The 14634-nt window shown below is 45.7% G+C and overlaps 1 protein-coding gene across 2 annotated transcripts in view; it reads left to right on the top strand.

Annotated features, from left to right (window-relative positions):
* Nucleotides 1–8450: 8450 nt before the first annotated feature.
* The window catches only part of capn10 (calpain 10), a 45962-nt gene continuing 39778 nt past the window's right edge, over nucleotides 8451–14634 (top strand). The window contains exons 1-2 of one of the 2 annotated variants that reach the window (XM_072474189.1): nucleotides 8451–8976; nucleotides 9744–9963. In XM_072474189.1, coding sequence (XP_072330290.1) covers nucleotides 9823–9963 — 141 coding nt within the window. In that variant the 5' untranslated portion in view covers nucleotides 8451–8976; nucleotides 9744–9822. The remainder of the gene's footprint in view (nucleotides 8977–9743; nucleotides 9964–14634) is intronic. The other variant, XM_072474190.1, reaches the window with a different exon arrangement.

The raw sequence follows: 14634 nt of genomic DNA, 5'->3' as shown, positions 1-14634 counted from the left end.
TGGATTGTTTGATTTTATTTTTGGAGAGTTATTATTTTTGTTATGGCAGTTGCCATTTAGTTTATATATTTATTTATTTGTTAAAACGGCCACTGTTATTTATACTGTTTTATTGTTGTAAAAAGGAAAACCTTTGTATTGTTTTGTTTGGCCAAAAATTTGAATAAAATATATTTTTTAAAAAGATAAAGCAACCAGACCCAGTCCACTAATCCCTGCCCAAACCCAAACCATCCCAGGACCTCCCATAAGTATCCCCACTCCACCCAATCAAAGCCTTCTCTGCAACCATAGCCACCACCACCTCAACCTCGCGCCCCTCTGTAGGCATCATGATAACGTTCAAGAGCCTCCTAATATTGGTCGCCAGGTGCCGCCCCTTAATAAACCCCGTCTGATCTTCCCCTATTATCCCTAGGACACAATCCACGATCGTGTGGCCACGATCTTTGCCAGCAGTTTGACATCCACATTCAATAGGGAGATTGGTCTATATGAACGTAGTTTTCCGGGTCTTTGTCCCGCTTCAAAATGATAGAGATTGACGCCCGTGACAACGTCAGAGGGAGCACTCCCAACTCCTTTGCTTTGTTGAAGGCCCTTGCCAACAACGGTCCCAGCACCCCCAAAAACTTCAGATAAAATTCCACTGGGTATCCATCTGGTCCTGGGACTTTATCCGATTGCATCACCTCCAGCCCCTCCATTACCTCCCCAAGCCCAATTGCTCACTCGCAGGTCCAGCCAATGCGGGGCATGGTCCAACACGACTATTGCTGAATATTCAGCATCTATCACCTCTGCCAGCAGCATTTTATCCAGCACAAAGAAATCTATTCGGGAGTACACCTTGTGCACATGAGAGTAGAATAAAAATTCTTTCCACCTCGGCCTCACAAATCTCCACAGATCGACCCCCACCCCCCCGTGCTCCATGAAACCCCGGAGATCCTTCGCCGCAGCTGATACCTTCCCCGACCTAGGGCTCAACCGGTCCAGTCTTGGATCCAGGTTGAAGTCTTCCCCCCCCATAATCAGCCGATGAGAATCCAGGTCCGGAATCCTCCCCAGCACTTGCCTCATAGATTCCACATCGTCCCAGTTCGGGGCATAAATATTCACCAATACTAACGGCATTCCCTCCAGTTTCCCACTAACCATGACATATCTATCTCCCCACCCCACCCCACCCCCAGATCCGCCTCTATATTCCCCACCTCGAATGCCACCCGCTTATTGACCAAAATTGCCAACCCTCTTTGTTTTAAAGTCCAATCCTGAGTGGAATACTTGCCAACCCATCCCTTCCTCGACTTGATCTGGTTCCCCATCTTCAGGTATGTCTCTAGCAGCATGGCCACATCCGCCTCCAGTCGCCTCAAGTGTGCAAACACACGGGCCCTCTCGACTGTCCCATTCAAACCTCGAACGTTCCATGTGACCAGCCTGGTCGAGGGGCAACCACCCCCCCAGCATGGTCGGGGGGCACTCTCCCCGCTGATCAGCCATAACCCCTCGTGGGTCAGCCTCCAGCCTGTGTCCCGCACCTCCCTTGGCCCGCCTTCGAGCGCCCACTGTCATCAACCCTCCTCCTCCTCCATTTTAAATGCCCCACCCCTGTCAGCAGCAATACCACCCCCCCCCAGGTCCCCCTCCCCTTGCTAACCTTCAACTCACTCCCACTGTTGTTCCGTGAAGTAGCCCGCCCAGCTAGCCTGGCAGCTCCCGCCCCTGGCGCCTAGCATCCTACCCCCACTGATTTCTCTCTTCCCCCCACTGATTTCTCTCTTCCCCCCCCCCCCCCCGCCCCCCCCCAAGCTCAACATTAGTGCAAACAATCAATAGGAACAGAAAAAAAGAAACCAACTCCCTTGACAAAAAACAAAATAAAAAAACAGAACTGAAGCCAAAAACAAGGGGAAAAAAGAAATGGCCCCAAACAAAAGTCTTTACAGCAGCATCACAACTCCTCCACCAGAGTTCAAGGTCCACCTTCTCCTGCCAGTCCATTGTCTCTCATAAACTCCGCTGCCTCCTCCGAAGATCCAAAATACAGCTCCCGGCCCCCATAGGTCACCCATAGACGCGCCAGGATCAATAGTCCAAACTTCACCCCCTTCTTGTAGAGGGCCACCTTCAGCTTCTTAAAACTTGCCCTCTTCTTGGCCAGCTCTGCACTCAGGTCCTGGTACAAGTGAATCCCACTGCCCTCCCAGGTGCAGCGCCTCCTCAGCCTGGCCCACCTCATGATTCGCGCCTTATCAAGGAATCGGTGCAGCCGCACCACCATCGCCCTCAGCGGCTCATTCCCCTGGGACCTCCTCATCAACGCCCTGTGCTCTTGGTCCACCTCCAACGGCCGGCCAAACATACCTTCACCAAGCAGCTTCTCGTGCATCTTCCACTCATATGCGCCAGCATCGGCTCCTGCGCATCCTCCAGCAGACCCACGATCCAAATATTCTGCCTGCGTGACCGGTTCTCCAAGTCCTCCATCTTCTCCTCCAACCGCTTCTGGTGGTTCCGCCTTAGCGCCATCCCCGCTGCCATGGAGGCAAGCTGGTCGTCGTGCTCCCCCATCAGCTCCTCCAACTTCTGGGTTGCCTGACCCTGGGCTGCCAGCCTCGTCTCCACGTGGTCAACCACTGCATTGATTGGGTCCACCACCTTGGCCAGGTCCTCCAGACTCTCCTTTCGTTGCTGGGTGGACTTCTCATTCAAGAAGCTCACCAGCTGCTCCATCGACCTTAGAGCCGGCAGGGCCGCTCCCTGCACCTCCGCCATCTCCACATTCGTTGCCAGCGCCACACCCGCTTTGACTGTCTCATTCCTTCTATTTCGGGCACTTCTGGTCCTCAGCTCCATAAACTAGAGGGTCAATCCCCTCTACTCGCACTCCTGCATCTTTTTCCGTCTCACTCCCACTTGAAAATCGGGGGAAAAGTCCAAAAAAGACCGCCACGAGCGGGAGCTATCAAATGTGCGAACACTCACTCCAAGGCCGCAAACAGGGCGGGATTCTCCGACCCCCCCCCGGCGATTCTCCGGCCCGCGATGGGCCGATGTCCCACTGCTTCTATGCCAGTCCCGCCGGCGTAAATTGAACCAGGTCTCTTACCGGCGGGACCTGGTGGCAAGGGCGGGCTCTGGGGTCCTGGGGGGGGGGGGGCGGCACGGGGCGATCTGGCCCCGGGGGGTGCCCCCACGGTGGCCTGGCCCGCGATCGGGGCCCACCGATTCGCGGGCGGGCCTGTGCCGTGGGGGCACTCATTTCCTACGCGCCACCCATCAGCCTCTGCCATGGCCGACGCGTAGGTGAACCCCCGCTGATGTCCCGCGCATGCGCGGACTCGCGCCGGAAGGCGGAGACCCTTCAGCTCCGGCTGGCGTTGCGCCAAAGGCCTTCCACGCCAGCTGGTGGGGCGCCAACCACTCCGGGGCGGGCCTAGCCCCTAAAGATGCGGGCCTAGCCCCTAAAGGTGCGGAGGATTCCGCACCTTTGGGGCGGCCTGACGCCGGAGTGGTTCACGCCACTCCGTCTCGCCTGGACCCCCGCCCCGCCGGGTAGGGGAGAATCCTGCCCCAGAAGTCAAGTGCTTTAAACATTAATAAAGAGTGACTTGTAAGAAATATCCTGTATCTGCCACATCAGTTGATACCCTAGTTTGAGGGCAACACATCAAATTTTGTTGAGGATTCATTGATTCCTTGTCTAGCTATTATAGCGTCAGTTGTAGGGCCTGCTGAATAAAGCAGTGTGTTAACCTGTTCAGCATCTGTCTTTGTGTCTAGACCTGCAGCAATCATGTATCAAAGGATTCTCTTTTTCCAGCACTCCTAATTTTATGACTGGACAGGTCATTGGGTGAGTCCAAACTGGCCTGGAAAGGTAGATTTTTGATCCATGGTCATTTAAAATTAAAAGTGTGTGCAGCTTTAAATGCTGTTTGGAAATCGAAGATGGCGCTGTCATAAAATTCTTCTCAAAGAGACTTCCCTGTTTGTCAGTTTCGGCAGGCTCTCGCAGTAATGGCAGTCACGATTTCCATATTTTAAATGTTTAGCAGTGATTCCATGGATTGACTTTTTTTTTGAGTCTTCCCTGCAGTACCTCAAAATTTTGGGGCCGTGAAACTATTGGTTCTCGGCATTTGCTGTTTCTATTTAAACTGCTGAATATGTATTTTTTAATGTTAAAATCAGAGTGAGCTTGGCTGCCACATGTTCAGGCCTCGATTTGGGCTATTTGTCCTGCGTTTAAAAATGGCATTTCTGACTGCTGCTGACTTAGAAGCTTTTTAAAACTCTTTCTGGCCTAGAAACTGTGGTGATGTGCATCAATGTAAATGCATATAGGCTAGCTAGACACTAGAGGGAGCACCAAAGACATCACACACACACACACACTCAACCAATAGATCAGGTAGATGGGGCACGACCAATGGACATTCACGATACACACAGAGGTGACACAACCATAAGAGGGCATTACACCAACCCATATATAAAGGACACCACACACATGATCTGCCTCTTTCCAGTGGAGACAGTCAGTGAGTAGAGACACAGGGTTGATTCAATATTACATCCACCACGTGGATTGCGGCAACTGGTTAGTCAGTCTGGGTAGCTATAGTAGGATTAGCAGTAGTGTCGAACCCGAGTAATAGAAGTGTAAATAGTTTAATAAACGTGTTAAAGTTATCTCCACGTCTGAACCTTCCTTTGTCAAGTGCACCACAAGGAAGCCGCTTATGTTACACCTACAACATAACAAATCAGAAACAAAGCTTTTATAGCGCACCCCTGCTAGCTCTGACTCTGCATTCTTTGGTATTGACTTCTATGGGTGCCAGGTTTGCATCGCCAGGGATCGCAGCCTTGGGGTGGGGGGGCATCATGAAAGGGGGAGCATGAGGGAGCAAGAAAAAGGTTGGGATGCTGAAGGGGAGATTTCTGAAAGGGGAAGGTGCAGTGATCGGGGCAGCCTTTCAAAATGGCGTCCCAATCTGTGAGGAGCCGGTCTGTGCTGGCAAGCTCAACTCCCCAGTGCAGGAAATCTCTAAGTGCGGCCTTGGCGGGGAGAAACTCTCCGTGGCCCAAAAAGACGGTGCTGTCAAAAAATAGTGGGGTCAATCTTGGCACTACAGCCATCAAGAAATACCCTGCCAAACGCACCTGAACTGAACTTGGAAATTTTTCAGGTGAATCGTGCCCTTTGAGTTTAGTTTGGCAAGATGATGTAGTTAATGGGAGGAGCCAGGGGCTGAACCACTCAGGTGTTGAAGATCAAGTCAGTTAAAGATTTGACTGTGGACAGACCAGCAGCTGCTCTCAAAACAATTAATTTTGCTTAGGACAGGAGCAGTTTCTCAAAGGTTGGCAGGTTAAACAGTAATTTGAGACAGGCAATAATCTGCAGGCTGGATCCTGAAGGATATCTCTTTCTCAAAGCAGGATGTCCAATAAATCTTTATTAAGCAAGTATTCCTGGGTCTTCTAACTGTATTTAAAAGTGGATTTTGACCTGAGATGGATGTTGTTTGAGTGGAGATAAAGATAGCCATTAAGGGTTATTATTTCATTGTACTTATGAGCATTAACTGATGATTGTAAGCTAATATTTTTATTATATTAAAGTTAGTAATTCATAATAAAGTTTGTTTTAAGATACCATATTCCTATTTGTGCGTGGAATCATTCCTGGAGTGAAGGATCCTTTCTTCGCAGTCTTTCAAATTAAACAAAATATTGGGGTTTCTGTCTGATACCCTAGCAACTGTTGGGGTCTAGTCCAGGATTGTAATACAGACCTTCATACCATACAACTAATGTTCATGCATCCGTGGTATTTTCCAGCTTCATCTCTTTCCTTTAAATAAAAACAGAAACTTCTGGAAATACTGAATATCTCCAGTATTTTCTGTTCCTATTTCAGATCTTGCTATTTTGCTTTTGGTTCCTCATACTTTTTAAATCTTTTTGGCTTCCTTCCTTCCCTGATCCCCAGGCTTTCCATGATCTTTGTGATCTCGAACATATTTTGCTGATTGCAGAGAGAGCACATTTTATTCATCTTTGTTTCTACAACAGATCCTCGTTCTCAGTGAAACAGGTCTCTGATGACAAAGGATTCGATTAATAAGTGTTTTTGTAAATATATATTTTATTGCATTGCACCATTCCCGAAATAGTGTCTAAATCAGTGATGGGCAACCTAGGATGGTGAGTGGGCTGCATGAGTGGCCCTCTTTCATCTCAGTGGGCTGCGAGATTGAAATCAGACTTTAATCACTAACCATGACTCCATTAATAAGATTAAATACATTTAATACACTTGGAATATTTCATAATGAGTTATAGAAAATTCTTAATCCTATATTAATAGAACGGTCTTCAAGTTTAAGTGGTAAGAACAGAATAAATATTTACACTTTGGATGCACGGCTCACAGTCAATGTTGTGTACAATTAGTATGGTTGAGGCTGACCGGCAATGGTAGGACAGCTTCCCATTGCCCTTGGCAGGCTGGGTTCAAGCCATTAAAATGAGCCAAGATTCTTGTTCTTATTTCAGTGTCTTCTGGTATTTTCACCCAAGTCATTTTTTCGGGTGATTGAGTGGCTTATATTGGGTTTCATATGGGTGGGAAAAAACCCCGAGGATTTGGATGGGGGTCTTGCTGAAACTTGTGCTACCAAATTTGATGTTTTATTACTGGGCCACCAATGCAGAAAAGGTGTTGGGGTGGTGTGGAGACCCGTAGTCTACCTAGGTGCAGGTGGAGCCTGAGTCACGTCGAAGGTTCATTTGGGGGCACTGCTGAAGGCGTCTCTGCCATTTTCTCCGGCAAAGTATTCTTCAAACCTGGTGGTTGTCTTCACTTCAAAAATATGGAGGCAACTCCATCAGCACTTCAAGTTGGGGTCAGTGTCAAGGCTGGCCCTCAGTGGTAGGGACCACCTGGTCAAGCTGGTGAAGTCGGATACCACATTTGAGGGGTGGAAGGGGAAGGGGCTGGAGAGAGTGAGATTTATTCCTGGAGGGACAGTTTTTCAACCTGGAGTAGTTGAAAGAGAAAGTCGGGCTCTCGGACACAGATGCATTTAGGTACAAAATTTTGTTTGGATGTTCCCGACATTCCTGGTGGCGTCGCCATCAACCTTACTGAAGAGGACTTTATTCTGTGTGGGGTCTGAAGAGGGTAATAAGAGGGTAATTTTGGGGAGGATCTGGTCTCGGTGGAAGGGGTGAAGGCCAAATGGGAGGAGGAGCTGAGGCCTATATTGGAGGAGGAGGTGTGGAGTGAGGCCCTTCTCAGGGTGAATGCCGCGGCATTCTGTGTGGGGCTGAGCCTGATCCAGCTCACTAAAGCCAGAATGAGTTGTTTCTTTGTGGGATTGAGGATAGGTGCGAGTGCTGCTCGAGAGGGCCCACAAAGCACATGCACATGTTCTAGTCCTGTCACAAGCTTTTTAGATTTTTAGGTTTCTTTTTTCAGCACCATACTGGCGATTCTGAACATTGACCTGGAGCCCTGACCTTTAGTGGCTATATGTGGGGTATCGGAGCTGCGGACCAGGTGAGGACAGATGTTCTGGCCTTCACCTCGGTGGTTGCTTGGAGGCAAATCCTGATGAGTTGGAGGCTGGTGACACCACCCAGTGCTTTGGCGTGGTTAGGAGACTTAATGGCAGTTTTGCAGATGGAGAACGTAAAATACACCGCAAGGGAGTGAATTGAAGGGTTCTATTGGAGATGGCAACCGTTTATATTGTATTTTAAGGAACTGGTCACTGTCCGCTTTAATTTATTGTGGTTATTTGGATTTTTTGTATAAAATGACAAAAGTTTATTAATTAATAAAAAAATATTGTGTGCAACCCTTACTTCACTTGCCCTTTGCTTTGTGTGTATCACTTCAGTCGCACTGGTAGGAGAAAAAAACACGGATGGAAATCAGTGGAATGTGGTGACCCTGCGGGCAACGCTCAAAACACCTTGTGGGCTGCACTCAGAACCCTGATGGGCCGCAGGTTGCCCACCACTGGTGCCACTCCTAATGTTTTTTCCATGTCTTGCAAACCCGAGCTGGCGGCCGAGGCCCTCTCCTCCCTGATCAATTTGGGTCGTTGTCGCATTTATGTTTGTGGAAACGTGCTGTGTGCAAGTAATAAAGGTGGTGGGGGGGGGGGGGGGGGGTCTTACATTTATATAGCATGATGTGGAGATGCCGGCGTTAGACTGGGGTGAGCACAGTAAGAAGTCTTACAACATCAGGTTAAAGTCCAACAGGTTTGTTTCGATGTCACTAGCTTTCGGAGCGCTGCTCCTTCCTCAGGTGAATGAAGAGGTATGTATATAGCACTTTATATAGTTTATATAGCACTTTTCAGATGTCTCCAAGTGACTTGCAGCAGTTGGTGGTGTTCCTTGTGGGACGTGTGGCAGTGAATTTAGGCATCAGCAAACTGGGAACAACACGGTGAGGAGGGCTGGAGGAGATATTTTCCTGATGTTGATTGGGTGGCGCACTTCCTACATTACATTTCTAAAAGTACTTCAGTGGCTGCAATTACAGGCATTGAGCGACCTTCGGTTATAAGAGGCACTTTAAAAAAATGCTAATCTTTGCTTCCTTCCTCATTGCCTCCCTGGGCGATTGGCCGCAGTGTCAGTGTTGAGAGCGATGTGAGCCTCAGCATCTTGGTTCCTTCTTCATCCAGACACGGGTGAGCTGCGAGTAGAATTGAGGGCGAGCTCCACACTGGGACTGCTGGCCGCTCTCCTCAGTCAGGATGACAGACCCTCCTCCGGGTAAATCTATTCCATTTTAGAACCTCGCTTGTGTCTTGTTCTGTCCGAACCGAGAGATCTGACTCCAGCTGTGAGCGAGCAACTCCGGGCCGCCCCAGTCCCCGGCGCTCGGCTGAGTGCAAGCCCGGCCGGGAGCCGAGCAGAGGGGGCGCTATGCAGGTAAGTGAGCCTCTAGCACTCCTCACTGCGATCAGTGACACAAAACACGAGAAAAACGTAGCCCATCCACAGAGTGCGGGATTCAGTGACATTAAACAATAGCAGAAATAATTCAACATTAAAAAATCACAACCAGTACAAACTATACTTGTCCAATAGCACAATGCTGCCTTGTACAACCTCGAAAGCATGCACCCACCAATAAAGGGCACTTAATTAGATTTTTTTTCTTTGTAATCAGCGCTATAGTGTCTGATAAAGTGCATCTCAGTTACTGTACCGTACAAGTATTACAAAGATTAATACACAATGAAACATATTCTCAGGCACACATACAGCCAGATCACACATTGTAATACTGAATTTATAAATGTTATCTCAAGCTGTCGATCAATTACGAATTTGAAAAACGCTCCAATCTATGCTTCAAGTATCAGTGGAATTATTTTTTTCCTGGATATTATTCCCTTTTAGCGGTCTGTTTTCTCTTTGCTCATCACATTTAATGTAATATTCCACACAGTGGTGGAGATCATTCCTGTGATCGAATTATTGAAGAACTATCCTACTTACAATGAATGGATGAACTGAGGTGAGCCAAATGGCTTTCCCAATCTGTAATTATCCTGTGTTGCCCTAAGAATTAAGTGAACTCTCTTTACCATTGTGATGGCATGACTTTTGCATGATCATTCTTCTGTAATTGAAAAGTACATTAATGTTTTTGTCACCGACCTTATAATAACTTTACTTTAATTATTTCTCAGTCTAAAGAAAAACACTGATGGAGATTAAAATGTCATTCTGTTGGGATTTCTTTGGACATATGTGAAGGCTTCTGTGACCATGACCATTTGGGATATGGAAATCCCAGGGAAGAAACTATTTGAAGATACTGACTTCCCTGCATCTCGCACATCTCTTTTTTCAAGTTATTCTACACCCATTGCCAAACTTAGAGGTAAAATTACATGGCTACGACCACAGGTGAGAATCTAACTGCCTGACTAGAAAGCATCTCAAGCATTTACGCAGGCTCTAAATATATGGTTTATCATGTGGTTACATGTGCCTGTTTATTTCATGTATATTTTTAAATTTACTCTGTTTGACCTAGTTCATCATTATTAACTATATCAAATCAGGTATCATCTTTGATACTGTTCACATCAAATATTTTTCCCAAGGTTGGGGTGGAAATCTAAGTTCATGAGATTGTAGGTGATTTTATTGGGCTTTAGAGTACAGTATGTCATCAGCAGAGGCCTCATCAAAATCCTCTTTTTTTTGAGGTGGGAGGTACTGTGGAGAGACCTGAAAAATATAATGGATAAAATATTATGTTTCTTGTGGTGCCACTGCTCTGTAAATCTGATGTAAAATGAAAAATCATTTAAATTAGACAATTTTTATGACTAATTCTAAAGAGACCTCTGAACTTTTAATTATTGTCGAAGGAATACTGGCACATACTGGTTTGTACAAAATCTGATATGTGTTAATACCCAATTTGCTGAAATTATGTTTCATGTTGTAAGTAGTTGCTAAGGGAAGTAAGGGAGTCTCTGGCCACAATCTTCAAATCCTCCTCAGATATGGGAATGGTGTCATCTGAAGATTGCAAATGCTATACCCCATTCAAAAAATTGAGGGATAAACTCGAGAAGCTACATATCTGGTCAGTCTTAAAAAACCTCACGTTGGACCACGTTATTTTCACATGAAATATAGAGGAGAAATATAGCTTAATAAACGAACATGGGATTTGGTTGTGTCTCATTTACCTAATTGGGTTCTTTGACAACATGGAGGCTTGACAAAGGTAATACAATTGCGAATTCGTAAATAGACTTTTAAAAGGTGCTTGATAAAGTGCCGCATAATAGATTTGTTAGCAAAATTGAATTAATAAGGGATCGGGGTTATGGGGGGAAGGCAGGAGAATGGGGAGGAGAAACATACTCATGCCATGATTGAATGGCAGAGCAGACTCGACGGGCCGAATGGCCGAATTCTGCTCCTATGTCTTACGGTCTTAAAAGAGCAGTGGGAGCATGGATACAAAATTGGCTATGAGACAAATGTTTAGAGAGTAGTGGAGTCTAGTGGATTTTTCAGGCTGGAGGGCAATATACAGTAGTGACCTTCCCTGTTAAGTGGTCGGTATTTGGACGCCTGGTCTTTTTGAAATATATTGCTGATCTGGACTTTGGCATAGGGGGCATAATTTCAAAATTTACAAATGAGACTAAAACAAAAAGGGGATAGTGCAGATTGGTGAAATGGGCAGAAACGTGGCAGGTGAAATTTAATGCAGAGAAGTGTAATGCCATGCATTTTGCGAGGACGAATGAGGAGAATAATATAAGCTAAATGATGCAATTTTCATAAGTGTTCTTTACCTGAATGCTCGTAGTATTCGGAATAAGGTAAATGAGTTGATGGCGCAAATCATCGTGAATGACTATGATTTAGTGGCTATTGCTGAAACATGGTTAAAGGATGGTCACAACTGGGAGTTAAATATCCAAGGGTATCAAACTAATCGGAAGGACAGAGTGGATGGTAAGGGAGGTGCTGTAGCTCTGTTATTTAAGGATGACATCCAAGCAATAGTAAGGGATGACATCGGTGCTATGGAGGATAAGGTTGAATCCATTTGGGTGGAAATCAGAAATAGTAAGGCGAAAAAGTCACTGATAGGAGTAGTCTATAGGCCACCAAATAGTAACATTATGGTGGGGCAGGCAATAAACAAAGAAATAACAGATGCATGTAGAAATGGTACAGCAGTTATCATGGGGGATTTTAATCTACATGTCGATTACATGACCAGTTCGGTCAAGGCAGCCTTGAGGAGGAGTTTATAGAATGTATCCGCGATAGTTTCCTAGAACAGTATGTAATGGAACCTACGAGGGAACAAGCGGTCCTAGATCTGGTCCTGTGTAATGAGACAGGATTGATTCAGGATCTCATAGTTCGGGATCCTGTCGGAAGGAGCGATTACAATATAGTGGAATTTAAAATACAGATGGAGGGTGAGAAGGTAAAATCAAACACTAGTGTTTTGTGCTGAAACAAAGGAGATTACAATGGGATGAGCGAAGAACTAGCTAAGGTAGACTGGGAGCAAAGACTTTATGGTGAAACAGTTGAGGAACAGTGGAGAACCTTCCAAGCGATTTTTCACAGTGCTCAGCAAAGGTTTATACCAACAAAAAGGAAGAACGGTAGCAAGAGGGAAAATCGACCGTGGATATCTAAGGAAATAAGGGAGAGTATCAAATTGAAGGAAAAAGCATGCAAAGTAGCAAAGGTTAGTGGGAGACTAGAGGACTGGGAAATTTTTAGGGGGCAACAGAAAGCTACTAAAAAAGCTTTAAAGAAGAGTAAGATAGATTATGAGATTAAATTTGCTCAGAATATAAAAACAGATAGTAAAAATTTCTACAAATATATAAAACAAGAGTGGCTAAGGTAAATATTGGTCCTTTAGAGGATGAGAAGGGAGATTTAATAATGGGAGATGAGGAAATGGCTGAGGAACTGAACAGGTTTTTTGGGTCGGTCTTCACAGTGCAAGACACAAATAACATGCCAGTGACTGATGGAAATGAGGCTATGAGACAGGTGAGGACCTTGAGAGGATTGTTATCACGAAGGAGGTAGTGATGGGCAAACTAATGGGGCTAAAGGTAGACCGGTCTCCTGGCCCTGATGGAATGCATCCCAGAGTGCTAAAAGAGATGGCTAGGGAAATTGCAAATGCACTAGTGATAATTTACCAAAATTCACTAGACTCTGGGGTGGTCCCGGCGGATTGGAAATTAGCAAACGTGACACCACTGTTTAAAAAAGGAGGTAGGCAGAAAGCGGGTAACTATAGGCCAGTGAACTTAACTTCGGTAGTAGGGAAGATGCTGGAATCTATCATCAAGGAAGAAATAGCGAGGCATCTGGATGGAAATTGTCCCATTGGGCAGACGCAGCATGGGTTCATAAAGGGCAGGTCGTGCCTAACTAATTTAGTGGAATTTTTTGAGGACATTACCAGTGCGGTAGATAACGGGGAGCCAATGGATGTGGTATGTCTGGATTTCCAGAAAGCCCTTGACTAGGTGCCACACAAAAGGTTGCTGCATAAGATAAAGATGCATGGCATTAAGGGGAAAGTAATAGCGTGGATAGAGGATTGGTTAATTAATAGAAAGAAAAGAGTGGGGATTAATGGGTGTTTCTCTGGTTGGCAATCAGTAGCTAGTGGTGTCCCTCAGGGATCAGTGTTGGGCCCACAACTGTTCACAATTTACATAGATGATTTGGAGTTGGGGACCAAGGGCAATGTGTCGAAGTTTGCAGACGGCACTGAGATAAGTGGTAAAGCAAAAAGTGCAGAGGATACTGGAAGTCTGCAGAGGGATTTGGATAGGCTAAGTGAATGGGCTAGGGTCTGGCAGATGGAATACAATGTTGACAAATGTGAGGTTATCCATTTTGGTAGGAATAACAGCAAAAGGGATTATTATTTAAATGATAAAATATTAAAACATGCTGCTGTGCAGAGAGACCTGGATGTGCTCGTGCATGAGTCGCAAAAAGTTGGTTTACAGGTGCAACAGGTGATTAAGAAGGCAAATGGAATTTTGTCCTTCATTGCTAGAGGGATGAAGTTTAAGACTAGGGAGGTTATGCTGCAATTGTATACGGTGTTAATGAGGCCACACCTAGAGTATTGTGTTCAGTTTTGGTCTCCTTACTTGAGAAAGGACGTACTGGCACTGGAGGGTGTGCAGAGAAGATTCACTAGGTTAATCCCAGAGCTGAAGGGGTTGGATTACGAGGAGAGGTTGAGTAGGCTGGGACTGTACTCGTTGGAATTTAGAAGGATGAGGGGGGATCTTATCGAAACATATAAAATTATGAAGGGAATAGATAGGATAGATCCGGGCAGGTTGTTTCCACTGGCTGGTGAAAGCAGAACTAGGGGGCATAGCCTCAAAATAAGGGGAAGTAGATTTAGGACTGAGTTTAGGAGGAACTTCTTCACCCAAAGGGTTGTGAATCTATGGAATTCCTTGCCCAGTGAAGCAGTAGAGGCTCCTTCATTAAATGTTTTTAAGATAAAGATAGATAGTTTTTTGAAGAATAAAGGGATTAAGGGTTATGGTGTTCGGGCCGGAAAGTGGAGCTGAGTCCACAAAAGATCAGCCATGATCTCATTGAATGGCGGAGTAAGCTCAAGGGGCCAGATGGCCTACTCCTGCTCCTAGTTCTTATGTTCTTATGTAAATCTTGGTTAAGCCTTAGCTGTGTTATTATGTCCAATTCTGGGACCATACTTTGGAAAGAATGTCAAGCAAGATCTTTGAGCGGATGCAGAGGAAATCTACCATAATGATACCAGGAATGAGGAACCTCAATTATGTGGAGATATGCTCAGATTGTTCATGGGGCAGGAAAGGTTATGGGAATTTTAAGAGTGGTTTTCAAAATAGAGTAAGATTGAGTAAGTAATATAAAACTGTTTTCACTGGCTGGAGGGACAAGAAGATATAGATTTAAAAGCGAGTGGGGGAGGTTAGTATGATTTGGAATGCTTGCCTGAATGGATGGTGGAAGATGATTCAGCCGTCACCTTCAAAAGATAATTGGATT

The sequence above is a fragment of the Scyliorhinus torazame genome, chromosome 14 (assembly GCF_047496885.1).
Source record: "Scyliorhinus torazame isolate Kashiwa2021f chromosome 14, sScyTor2.1, whole genome shotgun sequence".
Lineage (NCBI taxonomy): Eukaryota > Metazoa > Chordata > Chondrichthyes > Carcharhiniformes > Scyliorhinidae > Scyliorhinus > Scyliorhinus torazame.
Note: the sequence above shows the minus strand (reverse complement) of the source record. Positions and strands in the feature narration are given on the sequence as shown.